The following is a 22094-nucleotide window of genomic DNA, read 5'->3' as shown; positions in this document are numbered from 1 at the left end:
CAATAGACCAATGGAACAGAGTAGGGACTCCTGAAATAAAGCTGCTGCACACCTACAACCAACTGATCTTCAACAAAGTCAACAAAATAAATAATAGGGAAAGGATACCCTATTCAATAAATGGTGCTGGGAAAACTAACCATATGCAGAAGAATGAAGTTGGACCCCTACTTCTCACAATATACAAAAATTAAGATGAACTAAAGACTTAACTGAAAGACCTCAAACTATAAAAAGCCTAGAAGAAAACCTAGAAAATACTCTTCTAGATATTGGCGTAAGCAAAGAATTTGTGACTAAGTCCTCTAAAGCAAATGCAACAAGAACAAAAGTTGACAACTAAGACCCAACTAAACCAAAGAGCCTCTGCATAGCAACAGATTAAATGGACAACCTACAGAATGGGGGCAAATATTTGCACACTACACATCTGACCAAGGACTAATATCCAGAATCTATAAGGAACTTAAATCAGCAAGAAAATAACTACATTAAAAAGTGGGCAATGGACATGAACAGACACTTCTCAGAAGACATACTAGCAGCCAACAAACATGAAAAAATTCTATCATTAGTCATCAGAGAGATGCAAATCAAAACCACAATATCAGCTCACACCAGTCAGAATGGCTATTGAAAAGTGAAAAAAAAAAAACAAAAACAGACGTTGGCAAGGTTGTGAAGGGAATGCTTATACACTGTTGGTGGGAATGCAAATTAGTTCAGCCCCTGTGGAAAGCAGTTTGGAGATTTCTCAAAGAACTGAAACTAAAATTACACCACTTGACCCAGCAATTGCATTACTGGGTACATACCCAAAGGAAAAGAAATCATTCTACCAAAAAGACATCTGCACTCGTGTATTTATCACAGCACTATTCACAACAGCAAAGACACAGAATCAACCCAGGTGCCCATTAATGGTTGACTGGATAAAGAAAATGTGGTAGCTAGGCATGGTGACTCACGCCTGTAATCCCAGCACTTTGGGAGGCCAAGGCAGGTGGCCTGAGGTCAGGAGTTCGAAACCAGCCTGGCCAACATGGTGAAACCCTGTCTCTACTAAAAATACAAAAATTAGCCAGGTGTGATGGCGGGCACCTGTAATCCCAGCTACTCAGGAGGTGGAGGCAGGAGAATCACTTGAACCCAGGAGGCGGAAGTTGCAGTGAGCAGAGATCACGCCATTGCACTACAGCCTGGGCGACAAGAGCAAAACTCCATCTCAAAAAAAAAAAAAAAGAAAAGAAAATGTGGTACATACACACCATGGAACACTACACAACCATGGAAAAGAATGAAATCATATTCTTTGCAGTAACATGGATGCAGCTGGAGGCCATTGCCCTAAGCAAATTAATGCAGAAACAGAAAACCAAATACTACTGCATGTCCTCACTTATAAGTGGGAGCAAAACATTGGGTAAACACGTACATAAAGATGGAAACAATAGACACTGGGGATCCCAAAAGCGGGGAGTGAGAGAGTGGAGAAAGGCTTGAAAAAATACCTATTGGTTACTATGTTCACTACTTGGGCAAAAGGATCATTAGAAGTCCAAAGCTCAGCAGCACACAATATATCCACGTAATAAGCCTGAACACGTGCCCCTTGAATCTAAAATTGTAATGAAAACTATAACCATAACCTAGCAATTCTACTCCTCGGTACAATTTTAGAGAAACTCTGAAATCAGTAAACATGTACATACACATAAGCAGTATATTTTTAGTAGCAAAACTAATAGCCCAAATGTCCATCAACAAGAGGATGGATAATTTGTGTATACTTTTATAATGGAATACTATACACAATAAAATTATGCATAAACAAGGATAAATCTTAGAAATGATGTTGAGTGAAAAAGCCAAGTCTCAAGATACAATGGAATATTTAAAATATTTGATAAGTGGGATATTACTAAATTCATAAATATATAAATCAGTGTAAAAATCAACAATTCATTTTATTCTTTAAACTACATAAAACTTTATCAAGTGATATAAGTAGCACAAACCATTTATAAATCACTAATAATTTTCAAGTTGTTTGTTTAAACAAACGGGTTGGTATAATCTTTTGCTTGATATGGCTGTCACCAGGGAAATTATGCCCCTGTGATTTGACACAAGGAACTGCAGACTCTTCCAGTGACTTCCCCCATTCAACTGACCACTGTCATGAGTTTACTAACCACTGTCTGGCACCTGAAGAGAGGGAACAGGCAACGGATCGCCATCTCACCTCCTACTCTCATCAGACAGCACAGCACCATGTGGGTGCTGGCTATATGCCAAGAGCCAGTGGCAGGAGCTCTCAGCCATAGTCGAGAATGGAGAAAAGGGAGAAAGAGGGAGTAAGATGGTTGGGGATTGCTCATCTTGGTTTGCCAGAATTGGAAGCTTGTAGTTTTTGTCTGTCTCACTCCACACGCAGACAGTGCTTCCACTGCACCCACCTGGTAATATTCTATTTGTTAAACTGGGTGATATATTTATCTTATAATGGTTCATAACATACATACACATATTATCCACAAGAAACTCCTCAGCGTGGAGATTCTGGGTTTACCAAATCAGGTCGTCAAATGCTCCCATATCCCTAATAGTGCTGTCACCACTCACAGAAAACAAGTGAGAAATCTTGTCAAACTGAAATTGTGTTGAAAGCAAGACACTAATTGTGTCTTCGAATTCCCCCCATTTGTATCAAAAGAAAGAAATGAGGCTATTTTGACATGGCTTATTCTTAGGAACCTCAGTCAGTTGCCCAATACACTGTCCCCTAAAAGCTAACATTATCTAATACTTTCAAAGGTTGTTGTCCAACTTCTCAGAATTTACTCTTCAAATGTTTGCCAATTCCCCAACCTTATGTTTTCTGTAGTTTCCCTAGTTCCTGACAGTGACTATACTCAGGAATACATGAGCTCATTGAAATAGGTTCATTGTTTCTTAAGCATTTTTTTTTTTTTTTACCTAAGCTAATACAAGTTGAGTATCCCAAATTCAAAACTCCAAAATCTGAAACTTTTTGAGCAATGACATGATGCTCAAAGGAAATGCTGACTGGAGAATTTTGGATTTGGGGATTAAGGATGCTCAACTGTTAACTATGTAATGCAAATATTTAAAAAAAAATCGGAAACATTTCTGGTCCCCAGCATTTCAGATAAGGAATACTTAACCTGTACGTTCTTCAAAATAAAATCCTTTTCAATGAAACCAGAGAGACTTTTCATTTGTTATTGTTATAAGGACGTTATCTTCCCCTCGAAAATAGGAAGTGATTTCACTGATCTTAGTTTTGATAATAAAAGCCTTTTTCATTGTTTTGAGCTCCCCACCCCAAACCTGTCCATCTGAAGCTTTAACAATTGACACTATTTTCCTGCTATTTTCATTGTTTTGTGTTCCTACTTCCAAACTTAGCATTGATCTCTAAATTTTCATCTCAACAATCATAACCTCTCATTGTTCAGCATCTACCCTGAATTTTATTCCCTTTTCTGAGTTTCTAAAAGTTTGCAGTCATAGTTTCACATTTGCATTTTTTAAAAGGTGAATCTTCTGAAATTAGACTTCCTGAAGTTACAGATAATGTGTCACTAATTATGGCAAATGTTCTTTCCATGCTTTGAAATGCCAGGAAGACTTGGGTGTTGTAACTGATTAGGAATCAAGCTGGAGCACAGGAAATGCTGTCCAGCGTGTAGTGGCTAGATTGGGCTATGAGGTACAGGGACAGTTCTTATGGTTGCAGTGGATAGATGGTGTAAAAGGAAAGTCTATGCAACACAGCTACTGGAGAAGAAAGATAAATCCAAATTATTGCATGCAATTTAAATTCACTCTAAAGAGACAGCAAACTTTTTCCTTTAGGAAAGCTTAGAGAAACCAAAATTAGAATAAAATTTCCAAAACTGCTTTGCAAAAAAAAAAAAAAAAACTTGTCCCACTTATGGAATTTGTCATCTACTCTGTATTATCTGAGACTTGGCACATTCATGAACAAAATCATCACATCTCTGATTCACATAGCAATGAAAGATCACACACTAAACACCTTAACAGGCCATGAAAAGACTGTTTTATTCCATGAAAATATTCTCAACAGAGAACACCATCTTAAAATGAAGGATTTACCATTAAGAAATCAACATGTGCACAAAAAGAGTAAAAATTACCAAAAAATTAAAGATTTTTGGGGACAATTCACATGTTCAAAATTTAAGAATGATTTAAACTGTGCAAGTACAAATGTCTTTCCTATTATAATAACCCATATACAGGTTGCACTATTCCACGTCAAGGAACTTGCCTCCTACGGAAGCAAATCCTGCTTTTAGAAAAACAAACAGTAGCTTGAAAAGAACAGTTAGTCCTTACAAGAAAGTCTTAAACTTTGCCCTCTGTGGCTGTTAGCCAAAAAACCATAAGCACTTCAGGCTTTGTACAGAAGACAAACACAGCCAGATCACATTTCCTCCTCATTGCTAACCTTTAAAATAAAAATAGCACTAGATTTTAAAACTACTTCATGTAGTCTGTCAGTACTGAATAATGTCACATTATATAAATAACCCTGTAACGAGATTCAATATCTAAACTTTATAGTTTACTAGCCGCAAAGGTAATACACTATATGTCAGCTGTGTAACAGTGGTGACTTGATCTTATGAAGGCAGTAACTTTCACAAAATTGTCATTCAGCTTTAGTATAACGGGTAGTATGATTCAAATAACACTGGGAAAAAGTTATTAAAGCAGTCACACAGCTTCTAAAATATTGCTTAAAATTCAATAATACACAAACCATTTCACGTTCTTTCTCCCCTCAAAACAGTAAAGAACCAAATTAATGAAGATTCAGTGGTACAAATAACCCCCCACCTGCCCCATCTCCCTATTACAACACCACTAAGAAATTAGTTAAGATACAAGTCATTAACAGAATCACAAATGAGAGGCAGGACACCATGAGCAACGGGAGCACTAACAACAATCATATTTACAAGTATAAACATACAGAAATTCCATTTTACAAGTAAAAGTGCACATAGATCATTACAAAGTTTCACTAAATTTTATCAGGTTCAAACAAAAGCATCATGTGGAAACAGACTATCACTGTAATTATCAAACATGATCATCATAACCCAAAATAAAAAGACAATTGGGGGAGGTCCATAAAACTTCTCATAAAAACACTGAGGAAATTAAAATGGACTTGGACATGTCTTTAGTTTGATGCATAAATTTGAAGATGCACCACTGTATATGGTAGAGCTCTAACAGCCACCTACCGAGGCTACATCGGCAGCTGCAGCGGTGCTGCAGAGTTAAAGGAGGTCGCACTGAGCTGACACATAAAGCCCTTTGTGGGATACTGTAGTGGTAGTGTTGGCAATCAACAGATTTAGGCACTCTAGTTTAAGGCAGCATTTGAATGGAAGCAGCTGACTTTTGACAATAGTCCTTTGTCTTGAGGTGGTGAGTATCTTCTGTGTTTATTATGCCAGGATTTCAGTGCTGACTATAGATTCTTCCCAGACTGAGGTGCTGAAGATGTATCACGTTTCAAAGAGTTCCTTCAACTGAGCTGTAGGCTACAGCAGAGATGTTTTCTTTTTCTTATTATAAATACTTCAGGTTCACAGGCTACTTCTTCGTAATGCCAAAACTGGAATGTTTGCAGTGGGGAAGTTATAGCAGTGTGCACAAATACTAGGATGGAAACATTAGTGCTGGAGATGTTTGGCAAAGTGATGTGCACTACAAATGTAAAACAAAACAAAGGCTTTGACAAGAACAAGGGAATCTAAAGACATGCCTGAAAAATCTAGCTCAATCACTCTAGACATGCAACAGGATGTTAAGCAAGCACAGAGGTGGCGCAGGCAGACACTGACAGATGGCAAGGATCTGACAGATAGTCGGTCTAAAAGCCAATTAAAACAGAGCTGGGAGGGAGACAATCCTGTTGGGACAGCTAATGTAAGACACATTTTTTGACAGCTCTGCATTCTTTATTGATTAGACAGCAATAAAATAAATAGAAAAATGGTACACTATTGTTGGCTTTTTCTTTTGTGGGAATAACTGTGAACTAGGAACTTAAGGGTTGGTATTATGATTTTTAAAAACAATGTATGGAAATGCTAATGAAGTTAGTAAAAAAAATAATCATGTCTGCATGCACTCATGCAACTTGCTTCTCTCACTCGCTTTGAGCCTGACAACTCTAATACCCTCCCCCAAAAGCAGCTGCATGTAACCTCCTTCAACATCTTGCCCATTTCCTCAGAAACCCTCTTCAGGAACCTGCAGTCCAGGAGGAAAAAGAAAAGAAGAATTACTGAAGACCTTTGGTAAAACCAAAAGGGGTGCTCAGTTTAAAGTGCCTGTCCCAAATGTCTCTAATCATTTTATAGTCAGCTACTGAAAACACCAGGAAAATTTAAAACATGGGCAAAATTAAAAACCAATCTTACTGCTTCTTCACACTTTACTTCCCCACACCACTGACTCAGGGTGTGATCACACAACCAGCACTGCACAATCCTTGACTGCACAGTGTTTCCAACAATGCTTGCTGAAACTAATTGGAAAAATTTATCTATCCTAATAACTAATGATTCAGCAGAAATAACAAAATGCCCTAAATGGTGGTATACATATCTTCCTCTAACCCAGACAGTCAAAAAGTTTCTCCTTTAAAAATTAAAATTTGTCAACACTTCCCCTCCATTCAAGGTTTCCTTTATCTTCAAATGTGTATTTTTCTATGTATGTGTATTTTCCTATGTGTAACTGCTAAATGCTAAATAATCACTAAAGTGGTATTTCCCAAAAGATATTTTCAAGATGAAACATACAAGTATGAGATTGGTTTAGAAGGAAGCTTGTAAATTATTGAAAATTACCAGTTAACCTCAAAATATTTTGAGGTCTCCAACAAAATCTGTTTTATTTACCTAAGAGCTAGACCAGGAGATTTATTTTGAAACTCTCTTTAAATCTATTTAAATAGATTATGTGCTACGTGCTTATTTTCTTCCTTTAGGAAACCAAAGTTAAGAAAAGGGAAGAAAATGAAAATAATGTTATTATTTTACCAAATTATCCAACTACTATTTTTCTTCCTGGAAACTGTAGCTACAAATTCAAACTTCTAGAAGAAACCACTCTTTGGGGAGTCAGCTTTCCATAGCATTTCAGAGCAGTTTCACTTATTCAAATTCACTAGAGTCACTGTGTTTTCTGAAGTAAAGGAGGCAGACAGCATTACTATCCATGAATTCCTGCCCAATCAATCAAATTCTATTTGTAAGGCAGAAAAACACAAATCCTTCACACAGACTTAAGCAGGACATAAAGCAAAAGGCATCAATTAAGCTTCACACCAACGTTACTCAAACAGTAAAGTGCCACAAAATGTTTCTTGTGGTAATATTCACAAGATCAAGCCTACACTCAGCTCACATAGTGAACAATTAATCTTGGATGCCCTTTAAGTTTCCTTATTTTTTTCAACCTGTTGAATGTGTTTTCATTTTATGTTACTCTTCCTATGTCACAACATGGCACAAAGGTGCCTGGTTAGTTTAGATGTAAGTTACTGCACCTTTACTGTTTTTCTCTAGAGTTACATCTATGTATGACGTGGGAACGTAGCCTTCTTCACCGTTCTGTCTCCGAGCTCTTGTCCATCCGTCACCTTTGTCCTCTTCTATAATGTAGAGAACTTCACCTTCTTTCATTGCTAGAGTACCTTCATTATGTCCTAGATGAGAGTTTTCACAAGCATAATTTAAGCATTGTGATAATTTTTTTTTAAGTTACAAATACAACGCACAAAATACAATGAAACCCTACTAGATTTCAATGTACCTGAAACTACTGACTCTCATTAACAACATCTCTATTGTGCTTTGTGGCTTACCCAGCACTTTGATATACATTCTCTCATTTGAGCTGCATAAGAAGCCTGCAGGGCTGGATAACATCGCCCCCATGTAACAGATGAAGTTAACTGAGTCATAGTGACATTACATGATTTGACAGGGTATTCTAATTCCTATGTCACTATTCCAACTCTTTTCCCAAATTTTAGTAGTCTTACTATCTAAAAAAGTTCAGCAGGTATGGATTAGGAAAACAGTAACTAGATGGCGAAAGAGTGGGAAGAAAGAAGGAAAAAATAGAGTTTGAAGGGAGAACAGAGAAAAATACGGGTTTGACTCTAGAGATGGTAGAAACAGAATAGCCATACACAACTCTTTTATTCTCTATCCCCAACCACCCCCAACCTGCTTAGCGTAACAATTTTCACAACTGAATCTTCATTTAACATGTGCCAAATTACTTCCCTACTCTCTAGATTACATTATAGCAAGTTTGTTTTGTTTTGTTTTGTTTTAGAGATAGGGTCTTACTGCCCAGGCTGGATTCGAACTCCTGGGCTCAAGCAATCCTCTCACTACAGCCTCCCAAGTGTCTGGGACTATAGGCACACATCACTGCACTTGGCTGCAAGGTCTTAAATTTAATATATTTTCTAATAAGAAGTTACTACAGACTTTGCTCAATTTTAAACCAACACGAAGCGGGGAGAAAGACCTTAAATCAAGCACCATTTTACAAGAGCTTATTTATGAAAGTGTTACTCAGTTCTCCTGTTAGTTGAGGGAAAGTATTTTTCAGAGTCCAGGATAAAGAGGAACTAAAAATCTGCAGGAGAAGGCCTCAGTGCCTTACTTCCCTTCCAGAGTTTGTTCTTCAACTTTCATAGGGTAAGAGATAGCATAGTCAGTAGCTACTACATTCTCTCCCACTTTCATCTAAACAGGTGGCCTACGGACTCAGTATATGATGATGGCATTCAGCTAGCTATGCCTTGTACCTGTCTCTTAATGTTAGTAAGCTACAAGGAAGAACATGAAGTGGCATCCACCACCATCCCGCTTCCTGGGTTGTGCTACATGTTCAAGCTGCCTCAACTTTGTTTAGGACATGTACACAGTAAGAACTCTGGCGAAAATTCTGTATTGACCAAAATTGATAATTAATTAATAATCTGTATTAGGATGCTAGTAACGTGGGTAATTTCCTTTTAATTCCATGTATGGAAGAAAAATGTCTACATTTGTAATACAGTTATAACAAAGTATGCATACTAAAGAAATGGGATAATTTTCTGACAGCATATATTACTTAAATAAGGATACTACAGTAAGTGACTTAATGTACTTTTAAAAAAACAATTTTATCGAATACAATATTATTAAGAAAATCATACCATCAAAAGGGTAGATAGCTTTGCAGTGTCCAATAGCAGGCAAGGGATCATCATCCTCAAATTCATCATCAAACTCATTGTGGTGACCATGCTGTTGTGGTGGCCCACGGACTTCCTGGTTTGCATCATCAGTGTAACTTCCCTCAGGACTATAAAACAAAAAATAATCTCCGATCAAGTATTATAAACATGAGAATTCTATATATTATTTATAAATTGATCACCTCAGGATCAATTCCAAAAATTAAATATTAATGACACAGTTTCCACTTAAGCCCTATTTTTTTCAAACGTCAAGTATACAAATTACTTCTAGTACAAAATGCTGCTTTGCTGAATTTCCTGAAATAAAAAAAAATTACAAGATTACAATATTCTAGGCACAAAGTATTATTCAGTAAATACATCTCACTATCACTGGGTCTAGAGATAAAACAGAAGAACATTCTAGACACTTGTCTTCCATCATCCCAAATTTATCATCCTAAAATTCCTTAGGGGACTCATGCAGACCCATGTTTAGTTCACATGCTTTAGGTGGAATTGTTTCTATTCTGGATCCGGAGTGGCCCATCAGAGCAAGCATCTATATAACCAGTTCACAAGAAGTCCTGTAACCTAATCAGACGTAAGAAATGCACAGAAACTTTTGCTTGGGACTCTTGGAAGAGAACTCACTCTGTCCCTTTTCTACTGGACTCGAACCTGCAGGAATACTCGCCTAGAGCTTTGGAGCCTTAAAAGGAAGCCAACACAGTAGAAAGCACAGCTGTGAGGTGGAGAGAAACTGAGTCCTAGGGATAACATCTGAGCTCCTAGATCAAGCTCTCCCTAAAGTCAGCCAATGAAGTCCATTTTTAGTTTAAGCCAGCATGGGTAAAGTATTCATTCTGTCACTGAAAATTAAAAGATTCTCAACTAAAATAAAAAGTGAAGTAAATTTCCAACTAATCATGGTAACAGGGAAGTTGGTAACTTAAAAAAATCCAAAAAAGCAGGTAATACAAACATAATTTATTTTTCTTAAAATTTTTTAAATCAGAGAAAAATGTTAATAATTTTGCTGAAGAATCAAATGACTGAATTAGATTTAATAATGGAAAATTTTACAGAATTAGATTTTAACAGTACTTTCAGTAAGCCTGGAAGCCAGAGAAATAACACATGCCAAAGAAGTTAGATCCTTTTAATCTGAGTTTTACCTAATAACAAAAAACAGTAATTTGTGGGTATCTCTTGACAGATTAAAGATACGTACTCTTTCAAGAAGTGATACTACTATTACCACTATTTACTACTAGGTGCTTTATGTACATTATTTACTTTTTTAACTAACAAACCTAACAGGTGGATATTTTAACCTCCATTTTATATTTCAGGAAATTGAGACTCAGGGAGCATTAAAAATGAACTAGCTCAGATTACACTGTAATTAAGTAGAAAACTAAGAGTTGTTACTAGGCCTCTCACATTCTTCTCTAAGGTGAATCCTAATTTTGGACTTTTAGTCTGGAAAAAAAGATGTAATACATCAAGAAAGAAATGTCACAAGTGGTACAGAAACTTAGCAAAGTGTCTTTTGGAAGCTCTGGTCCAAACTAACAATACATATATTTTTTTTCTTCACAAAACTCTGAGCTATTTGACAGTAAAATTTTTCTTTGGCATAAGCGACCCTAATTCCACTTGAACCTTAGGAAACCTTCCCATGCCTGAGGAGCCTATGCCCTCAGACTGTAGCTTCAAGAATTTTCTATGTTCCTAGCTCTGTGTATGGATGCATAACAAACTAGGATTGAATAGCAAGATGAACTTTCCTACTTCACCTGTAATTATCACTAAAGAAAATTACTTAGGTTCAAAAGACTGAGGTTATTAAAAGCTGAACTTATTAAATTTGGAAGAAAAAAATGAATTGTATAAAGTTTAAGACAAAAGGATGAGAAAACTTTGGGGAGAAGAAATACAAATAAATACAAAAAATGACCTTTCTCTTCCCTGTGTTACAAGATGATTTATGTCACTGCTATGTCTTCTGTCTCCTCTCCCACCTGTTTTGCCTTCAACTTCAGAGAGCCAAGCCTTAGGAAAAAAAATAAGCAAACACCTGAGCTCAATAAATATGTTTAAAAGCTCATAAGATATTCTTCTACATTTAAAATGTGTTTAAGTTTTTATAATTATGTAATTCTTAGAGATGTGAAACCTTTATTCCAAATTGGTCAAATGATCAACTTTATAGCTGATTCAAAAAAATAGTATAAATGTTTAATCTTATATAAAGGTCTAAATAAAAAACTTCAATGAGATTAAATAACACACATCACAATAATACTTTCAGATCATAAGCCCTAACATTAAATATAAACATTTGAAGATAATTCTAACAAAAACAAATCTATCATAATGAAATTTATAAAAATAATTTATCTTGACAAGTGCTGAATAACAAATCTACCTCATTCTTATGGATTTCCATTCGTAGGCGGTCAATGTTATTCATGGTCTCTGCTAATTTAGGCTGCAAACTCCCTGGATCCCCCATTTGTGGATTCTTCTCATATACGTCTTTCATTTTGTTGAGTGCATCTCTAAAAAAGAGAAGGAAACCACAGAATTAAATATTAACTCCATATGCTTCCAGATAAAAGAGTTTTATTTGACTCTGGGGACTCGTACGCAGCTTAACCTTAAGTAGAGTCATATCTTTTTAAGTTTGTCTAACATGACCTGATTAAAGATAATTTGCATAAAGGTGGTAACATACAGAGTTAGTAATTTATGAAGACAATCAGAATACCAAAAGAGAACAGAGTTCATTTCTTATTTCCTGCTTTCTAAACAAGGAATTTTATTTATATGTACATATACACACACACACAAAATCAAGGGCTGGAAGAATATTCTTCAGCTCATCATGTCCCAAATCAAACTCATTATATTCCAACTCAGCCACACGATTCCACAGTGTTCCTTAGCTCATACATCATCATTGTCCTCCCACTCACCTCTGCTAGAAATAGGAATGGCAGCTTTAACTTGCCCCCACCCAAAGTCAGTCATTTGCCAATTCCTCTCAACCTACCTCCTATTCTCTAATCACATTACAATCGGTTATGCCTCAATTAGCTGTCCTTGACTCTAACATCTGACACTATTGACTAACACTCCTTAATACTCTTTTCCTTCATGACTTCCTATAGGTGACATTTTCTTTTTCCTCCTCCTCACCTCTGCTTTCTCAGAATCTCCCTCACTGCCTTCTTTCTCCTTCTTTGTTCAACCTTTAAATGTGTATTACATAAAATGACAAAGGTTTCTTCTCGTCTCTTCCTACAGTCTTGTTGGAGGATGATCTCTTAATTGTTTTAATATCATCCATCTTCAGATGATTTTCAAATGCGTATCTCCAGACCTCTTTCTCTCCTGAATTCCAGATTCATATTTTTAAACCCAACTGGTCACTTCTAATAGGGATTTTTCACATTTCAAAAATCAACATAAACAAAATCTTCATCTTTGCCCTAAACTTTTTTCTTATTGTTGCAATTAAATCTATAGCTACAAACCTTCTTTTTTTATTTTTTTAAGCTTCCTCCATGTTTTCTCTTCTCCAGCATCCAATCAGGTGAAAGTACAACCTACTTTGGCTTTGAAATGATTCTTTTATCTATTCCTCCTTTCTATTCCCATGGCCATGCCTTAATTTAGGCCCTCAGCATCTCTCACCTGGATTGTTAAGTCTTCTACCTCCAATCTCTTTCCTATACTATTTACTCTTCATACAGTTTTCAATTATCTTTTATCACACAGAGCTAATAGTGTTACCCCTTCTCTCAATAACTGGGGACTGTAATACCTACAGAACTCCACAGAAAAGCATTCAGAATTTTTCACAAGTCCCACACTTCTTCATCCTCAACTTCTATTATTATGCTCCACAAAATTTTTAACCAAGTGTCTCTGGATTAGCACTAATTCCAGTCCATAGCAAGAACATTCACATTTCTGTGCCTTTATTCTTGTTTTGGACATGGAGATATCTGAGAAAAATTTGAGTCACCAGAGGTACATTCAAGTTCTAAGCTGAGGTCAAACCAGTGACACTCTGGCCTTCTTGCTTGTATTCTCATATTCTGGACATGTATCCTTTTTGCAATCTACTCATTTAGTGCAATGTTTCTCATATTTTTATGCTTTTTGTTGATATTGGTGTTTAAAATAGCCCCTAAGCATGGCAATGAAGTGCTGTCTAGTGTTTTGAAGCACAAGAAGGCTGTAATATTTATTACCTTACAGAGAAAATACATATCTTAGATAAGCTTTGTTCAAGCATGAGTTACAGTGCTATTAGAAAAAAATCAGTTAATAAATCAACATCATATATGAAATAAGGTGTTTTCACACAGAAAACAAATAAAAAAAAGGTTATGTGCCAATCAGCTGACGGAAACATTGTGACCAGTGGCTACCTAGAACCTAACCCTGTATCTCCCTAAGAGCAATGTTTCAGTATTCCATAACTCAGTGTTCACAGTGACTTTACAGAACACAGCTACTGTGAATGAGAATCAAAGGTATTGCAATATTTCATTATGATTACGTGCCACATCACACCTGATACACTAATTCTTAACATCAAAACTTCAATCTCTCATGCTACAATTTAAGCCCCAATTTTTTCCTCAGTGAAGATACAGCAAGTCACCAATTCATTGTAATAACACTTTAATGATCTTAAATAATTCTTCTGTCTATTTTAAAAAAATTAAACTAGAGGGAACTTCTTGTAAAAATGAAATAAAAAAGTAAACCTATGTGTGAACAAATATGAAGCCATCAGTAATCAAGCACTGTTTGCCAAATGTTTTGCTACAAACAAAATAGCCTCAGGTTGCTAATAAAATCAATTTAGATATAAAAGCAAAATGAAAATGTATCAACGTATAAGAGGTAGTTAGTGCTGCCGGGCGCGGTGGCTCACGCTTGTAATACCAGCACTTTGGGAGGCCAAGGCGGGCGGATCACGAGGTCAGGAGATCGAGACCACGGTGAAACCCCGTCTCTACTAAAAATACAAAAAAAAATTAGCCGGTCGTGGTGGCAAGCGCCTGTAGTCCCAGCTACTCAGAGAGGCTGAGGCAGGAGAATGGCGTGAGCCTGGGAGGCGGAGCTTGCAGTGAGCCGAGATTGCGCCACTGCACTCCAGCCTGGGCGACAGAGCAAGACTCCGTCTCAAAAAAAAAAAAAAAAAAAAAAAAAGAGGGAGGTAGTGCTGATGAAACTACTCGATAATAAAACATTGAGAAATTTTTTGCAAATTAATGAAGGCATATTAGCATCCAATAAAAATCTGCAACCAAGGAAATTCTCTAACCTATGACAGGGTAACCATAAAAATTTCCAGGGTAGGAGTATAATTATCTCTCAAAAGATATTTCAATTAGGATATATGATTTTTAAACCTTCTGTATATCACATTTAAGGGCATCACTCAAAGTAGATCCTAAAATAATAATGATAGAGAAAACTTAAAGGAATAATACTTTTGGTCTGATTCTTTCTGTAGTTCTCTGTTAAGTTCATCAATGCGCTGCTGTAGTTTTTTACGTCTCTGTTCTGGTGGCAGATGACTGAAATCTTCTAGTGCTGGGCCCTGAAAAGAGAATCTAAATCATTATAATAGACATTTTTGGGAAATGTTATTTTTAAAATATACCTGCTATAAAATAAGAATACATACCAATCTTAAGTTTAATTTCAAATTTGCCTCAAGCAACTCCTTAAAAAAAATCTACACAGATGTATGTGTTTATGCGTATATGTTAATGAAAACAATATACTGAAGAAAGAGCTCAAATTTCAGTCATTTTATAAAACCATGAAACAGAGTAAGTAAAATCATACCAGACACAGATAACTGGTAGGTACTATCACATTACTTTCAAATCTTGGCAGAGTTATAATGAATACATGTAAACCTTCTTACAGCAACAACAACAAAATGGAAACACGTAACATTTCTTGTCTATACAGGGTATTGTTTTATATATAACGTATCACAACATTTCCAAATAAAACCCATTGCCATGACATTCAGAATGTTACAAACGTTCAAACTGAAAATATGAATATAATTAAGAAACTTACCTCACAAAGACAATCTAATGAAATATACTTTACCACTACATACAGTCTTTGAACGATTGATTAAACCATTCAAAACATACCTGGTCATTAAAAACCAAAGATAGAACTATCCACTGAGCAGAAATTATATTCCAACAAGGCGTATATTTTCAATCAACCTTTTGTAAACCAAACAACATACCTCAGTTGTTACTGAAAGAAGGATAAAATCCTTCTTTAGGAAAGATTCTTGATGTCTGAAAATTTTTTAAAGTTTTGATATTCAAAAAACTACACAATTTAAGAAAAAGTACTAGTATTTAAATGTAAACATCTGATCCAAATGATATCTTTTCCCTTAAATGTTATTTTAATCACTGTTACTTATGTTATTAGAGATTACAACAGAACCAATATTAGCAGCTATTGAATCTATTTAATATAAACCTATATTACTTAAATCTTTATATATACTCCAGAAATTGATGATACCTGCCACTATTCATTTTCTTTTCAAAATGGTTATTCTAAGAATATTAATATGAGGCCAGGCACAGTGGCTCACGCCTGTAATCCCAACACTTTGGGAGGCTGAGGCAGGTGGATCACCTAAGGTCAGGAGTTTGAGGCCAGCCTGGAGCCTGGCCGACATGATGAAACCCCGTCTCTACTAAAAATACAATAAATTAGCCAGGCATGGTGGCAGGCGCCTGTAATCCCAGCTACTTGGGAGGCTGGGGCAGGAGAATCGCTTGAACCCGGGAGGCAGAGGTTGCAGTGGGCCAAGATCGCGCCATTGCACTCCAGGATAGGTGACAAGAGCGAGACTCCGTCTTTCAAAAAAAAAAAAAGTAGAAGAAAAAAGAATATAAATATTCAATTTGTTAAAGTGATGCTAAAAGGAGCTCTCAAAACAAATAGGTTCTTGCTCTTTGGGCCACTTACGCCTGTAACATATGCTAAATAGCTTTATTTCACCATGTGTAAGAATGAGTCACTTTCAGAAAACAGAAAACTCACTCCTAGGATGAGCTATAATTAAATGTAACATTTAATTAATAACAGAATCCCTAGTCTCTTTCCGCGGTGGCCTGTACATTACGGATATTCAACAAGCTTGCTAGAAAAAAGCAGGGCATCCTAATTTTTTTTTTTTCATTTACCAATCACCAGAAACAAGGGTATCAATCAACCCAATTTGACCTAAATAAATCAATGGTGAAATTTCCTTTGTCGAGTTCCTTTAGATTTACTGGTTAATTTGCAACATAAATTTGTCATATTTAATCTACTTTGGAGTTGAAGGTTTTTTGTAGAGACAGGGTCTCATTCTGTTGCCCACAATGGAATGCAGTTGAGTGATCATAGCTCTCATGGCTCACCATAGCCTCGAACTCCTGGGCTCAACCAATCCTCCCGCCTTAGCCTCCCAAATAGCTGGGATTACAGACAAGGAGTACAAGTTTTGAAAACTAGTATATATATGCCAAAAATAAACTTCTTAATTTATATTTTAAAAAACATTTCTAAAAATCTTGAAAAATTATTGAATAAAATGAAGAAATGCATTTCAACATACTGTGGAGTTTTTTGTTGTTGTCGTTAAAGTTATGATAAACTCACAATAACCTACAAGTAAATCTGCCAGAATTCCACTTATCCTTTATCAAACCCTGTTCTCAAATTTATGAACAGTAAATACTGAGGCACTTACATTTCTAATATCCCATTTGACATTAGAACTCTATTCTTACATAGAATATGAGAATTAAACTTAACTTTATTTCCTATGGATGTTCAGAAGACCTCTGGGGCATTTAACAACCTTTCTTATTACAAAGGAATTTATAAAAGGCTGATTCCAACAATGTAAAAAAGAGTAGTCTATTTTCCAATAGCTTCCTATACAATAATTTTGGGGTTAGTTCCTAATGTAGATCCATTAATTTGTTTGAAATAAACATACCAAGGAACATCCCAAACACACACACACCTTCCCCACCCTGCCCCACCCCCACACAAACACACACAGGATATTTAGATCATTTGTGCTTCTATTCTCCTTCAATAGCACAGAAGAACCAAGGCCTAACTCCATAATGATACTAGTATGAAATTTTTCTTTCTTTTTTTGGAAAAATCTAATGACTCTGGGGATAAAACTACAAATCAAATTTATACAATTTTTTAAAGGCTATTAAGTAAAATAATATTTGCTAAATTTTCCTTCTGCATAACAAACTGTGGCTCTACCATGTAATCTTTAAAAAATGTTTAACCACAATTTTACGCCCCTCTGTAACATGACAAGGACTCCATTCAATGACATTTAAGAACTTAATGGGTTGATGACAATTAACCACATTTTCTAATCTTATGACATCAAGATTACTGGCATATGCTGGACTATGAAACTATAAAAAGAAAAAACACACAAGGTGAAAACGTGGGATGTAATTTACCACTTGTTTTGAATTAAACAAAACAATGTTTTGAGATTACTTAATGTTGGCACAGTATATAGATCAGCACATAAGGCTTACCATCTTCACCGACCACTGAATAGTTCAATGGAAAACAGAAAGAAATGGTAAATTATTCACAGGAAACCATAATACAGAAGATGCAATAGCCTATTCTTTTTTACAATACTAAAATAAATCACGTACATTTCACAATCCAAACAATTATGCCAGAAAAACCATTTTAAGCACATTTTGGGAAAGTAAATTACTTGCAAAAAAAAAAAAAAAGCATACATTGATGATAATGGGCAGATATTTTCTATGTTTAACTAAAACTTAAAAATAAACATTCTACCTGTAATCATGCATTTTCTTTTAAAGTGAATTTTATGTAAGTGGATTTCACTTCTATAGCTCTTTATTCTCAAATTAGTAACATCTGAAAAGTTGAATATGAGCTCTAAGATTAAACATTTAAAAAGAAATCTTACGTGAAATATTAAAAAATAGAATGTCCTTTCCAGTGTGTTAAAGAAAACACTATTATCTACATTTTTATACTTCAAAGTACTGTTTGAATTTAAATATACCATGGTTAGATGAGGGTAACATTTTTACTTTCATTTTAAAATCTTTTTAAATGTACATTAAAAACACATTATTTTCAAAATAGTGAGTTATCCAGATTCAAGTTTCTCATACACATTTCCTAATATATACAAATATATAGGTTGAATTTTGCTTTAAAAATATAGCTTCTATTTTTCAGGTTTTATTTTAAAATCCATATGCTGGAACAACACTAAAAACATAACTTCAATTTTTAGAAAATTGATTAAAATATATTCTTTCTGAAAATATGAAATGACAGATTCTGAAGAGACCGTAGTGCTCTTATACAATAACAATATTTTATATACATATATATGTGTGTGTGTATAGATACAGATATGAATATGGATATGGATATATCTCCCACATTCTGTGGGTCAGCAGGATTCTGCAACTGGCATGGCATCTATCTAGCATCCCAACTACACACCCACACACATACACACACACGGTGACCCAGAATATGCAACAGAGCTTTATAAAGTTAATCTTCATATTCATCTCAATTGGTGAGCAGCCTCTAAAATTTTTACTTTTCCCTGTTTTCTAAATCATAATGTTTTAAGAGAAGGTGCTGGGGAGATGTCAGATAAAAAATTCACATTAAAAATATGAATGAATTTTAATAAATAATCTGACAAAAATATCTACCCCTTATCTCTGATGAGTTGGTCACTGCTATGCATTATCTTTCCAAATTAAGCTTAACATTCTTTAGACTGTCAGTATTTCTGAGAAACAAAAACCACAATTTATTTTGCTATTAAAAAACTCCTGGTAAGGAAATAAAAAGGTTTAAAGAAAGATATTCACAGTCTTTCAAAAATGTTATTAAATGAAATTATATATAGGACAAGCAACAAAATATTTAAAGTATATGAATTTGACTTATCTTTTGATAATTTTCACCAGTGAAATTTCTAAGTGATGCAAATTATCTTTCCAATTTCTATGTTAATATTTTAGGGAAAACGTTAAGATAATTATAGCTGAAATATCAAATGTTTCAGCTATTTGTTAATCTAGTCTTACTAAATTATCAATTGGAAATTTGATAATTAGATTTGGGGATATACAAAACTCAAGTTCTTTGTAAAAATATTAGACATATGTTCTGTGTAAGGTTTTAAAGTAATACATGTTCCAAACAAAAATATCTTATTCTCATATACAGTTATATACTCATAAATTAGAAAATTTCATATACTCAACTACATTTAATAAACACAGAGAGCTAAAAAGGAAATCATTTAGGCAATTAAAATTATTAGGTGTATTTCATTTTAAATAAGACAAAATTTCATGAGAACTACTCTGGAGAGATAAAAGCTTAGAAAAGTGTCTCTGAAAGTCTATAAAGTCAAAAATATTCAGAGAGAAAACCTGGACTCATTGCTAAATAAATAAGTTAAAAAACAGTATCCAATAAAACTCAAATAAAGTAGCAATAGAGTAAAAATTATTAGCTTGTTTTTAAGTAGTTAAGTTCAAGTATATCCTCAAATATCCATTAACAGTTAGAACTTAATGTCACAGAAGGAAATTATAGAACTTCCTCCCTCAGAAAAGATCTGCTGATACCACTGTCAAACTCAAAAACATTCATATCCTTAATTTATACTGGGATCTGTACACACCAGTTTTTCTTTAAAAAAGGAAAAGAAAGAAAAAAATCATAATTTTTAAGAAGTTATTTAGGAAAATCATAATTTTTAAGAAGTTATTTAGGAAAAGCAATGTGCAGCAAATATCGCACAAGAGTTTCTGAACTGAATGGTACAATTCATCAGTTTTAAGAAACCTCTAGACTTATTTTGTAATCTTAATAGACTGAAAACTCCATGTAAAAACATATAAGCAGGCTTACTAAAGCTTACCTTCTTCTTTTTGAATTTTTCTATATTGAGAAAATTCTTATGTGGAAAAAAAATCTCTATAGGTTAATTTTTGAGATAAATATCTAGTAAATACCAAATGGTAATCATCGAAAGAAAAAAATTTCTCAACCTCAAAGTTGTAATCCACTTTCTTCCCTGCTCTGTCCTCTAAACTCCTAGTTGGTTTGTCATATTTTCTATCTTGCACACTGCTTTCTTCTCTTGAGTGGTAGCTAATAATAAATCTGGGAGGGGATTTCAGCCTTCTAAAACTAGGCCCCTACAAAAATAACTTATGTTATCTTATGTAAATAACATGAATATCTATAATTTGTGAGAAACAAATAATAAGCAAATAGTTTTAAGTTTTACAGTTGTAAAATTCTACCTACAAACTTATTCAAAAAAAATAATAATAAGATGACACATATTTAAGCTTCTCTCTCCAGGGTTCATAGCTCTAGTTGCCTGAGCTTTTTTTTTCCTTAGAATTACACTTACCTCGCATCTCTACGACTAAATGTGGAAAATATGACTATGACTATATAGTGTAAAATATGACTGTTTTAACTGGGCCTGGTAGACTCATTATGTAGGATACACAAATGATTACAAAAACGTGACTACTACATAGTAATTTCTCATGATTTATGTAGCAACGTAATATTTAGTGTAGTCTAAATTGCCAGAGGAGTGGTGGTTCATGCCTGTAAATCCCAGAACTTTGGGAGGCTGAAGTGGGAAGATTGCTTGAGCTCAGGAGTTTGAGATCAGCCTGGGCAACAGAGCAAGACCACATCTCTTTAAAAAAATTTTAAATTAAAAATAAGTAATAAATAAACTGCCATAGGAAAGCAACATGAGAATGAGTTCTAGCCTTGTAACTCAGGCAATAGAAATCCCAAATATGATTTCTCAAAGTCATTCAAACAAGTGTTCAGAGCTTGCAGAAGTGATTATAGGCATGCCTGTAGTTATAATACAGACTCATCCATGGGGACTTTTCAAAATGTCATCAATTACCTACCATCCACATACAGAATTAGGTAAGATAGATGCAAAGAAGTTCATGTCACTGGAGGAAAAAAGAAGTCCAAAAAAAGACATAATACACTGGGCCATTTCTGCTGCATTAGTAACATCAGTTAAGTTTGTCATAATGTTTTAAGGCAACATAGATTAACATCAGTTAAGTTTGTCATAATGTTTTAAGGCAACATAGATGTAATCTTGTCCCTAAACTAATATATCTTGTTCTACAGGAGGCCAAAATGCGATTTGAAGACAGAAAGGAAGAAAAATAGAAGGGAAGGAGGGGAAAGAAGAGAGAAGGGTCTAAGAAGGAAGAACGAAACAACCTAACTTTAGATTATTATTGTTAGGCTTCTGATTTCTCATCTATGGGTTAACAAACCTACGTTTTTCAAATGTCCCAACAAATGCTCAAACAAATCTTATAAATGAGTCTAAATTACAGGCTATGAATATTAAAAGCACACCCTTAAAATCAAACATAAACAAGAAAAATTAGCCTCACTAACATAATAGAGTAACACTAATGTATTTATTAGTAGTATAACAGTTGTTGCTAAACAACAGTTTAGTAAACATTACTCAGTGATATCTAGTATTTTTGTAGGCTTTACAATTTACAATCTACTTTCTAATATATTATCTCAATTTGATCTACAACAATCTTGATATTTAAAA

General features: G+C 34.7%; 1 protein-coding gene across 6 annotated transcripts in view; it reads right to left on the bottom strand.

Annotated features, from left to right (window-relative positions):
- Window positions 1–4067: 4067 nt before the first annotated feature.
- FNBP1L (formin binding protein 1 like) overlaps window positions 4068–22094 on the bottom strand; it is a 105575-nt gene continuing 87548 nt past the window's right edge. For 3 of the 6 annotated variants that reach the window (XM_063625490.1, XM_063625492.1, XM_063625495.1), the window contains 6 exons: window positions 17974–17988; window positions 14848–14957; window positions 11760–11892; window positions 11289–11383; window positions 9302–9450; window positions 4068–7786 (listed from right to left, as the gene is read on the bottom strand). In XM_063625490.1, coding sequence (XP_063481560.1) covers window positions 7608–7786; window positions 9302–9450; window positions 11289–11383; window positions 11760–11892; window positions 14848–14957; window positions 17974–17988 — 681 coding nt within the window. In that variant the 3' untranslated portion in view covers window positions 4068–7607. The remainder of the gene's footprint in view (window positions 7787–9301; window positions 9451–11288; window positions 11384–11759; window positions 11893–14847; window positions 14958–17973; window positions 17989–22094) is intronic. The other 3 variants (XM_063625491.1, XM_063625494.1, XM_063625493.1) reach the window with 3 other exon arrangements.

This window comes from Symphalangus syndactylus, chromosome 12, assembly GCF_028878055.3.
Source record: "Symphalangus syndactylus isolate Jambi chromosome 12, NHGRI_mSymSyn1-v2.1_pri, whole genome shotgun sequence".
Taxonomy (NCBI): Eukaryota; Metazoa; Chordata; class Mammalia; order Primates; family Hylobatidae; genus Symphalangus; species Symphalangus syndactylus.
The sequence above is the reverse complement of the archived record's forward strand: the minus strand, read 5'-3'. Positions and strand labels throughout refer to the sequence as shown.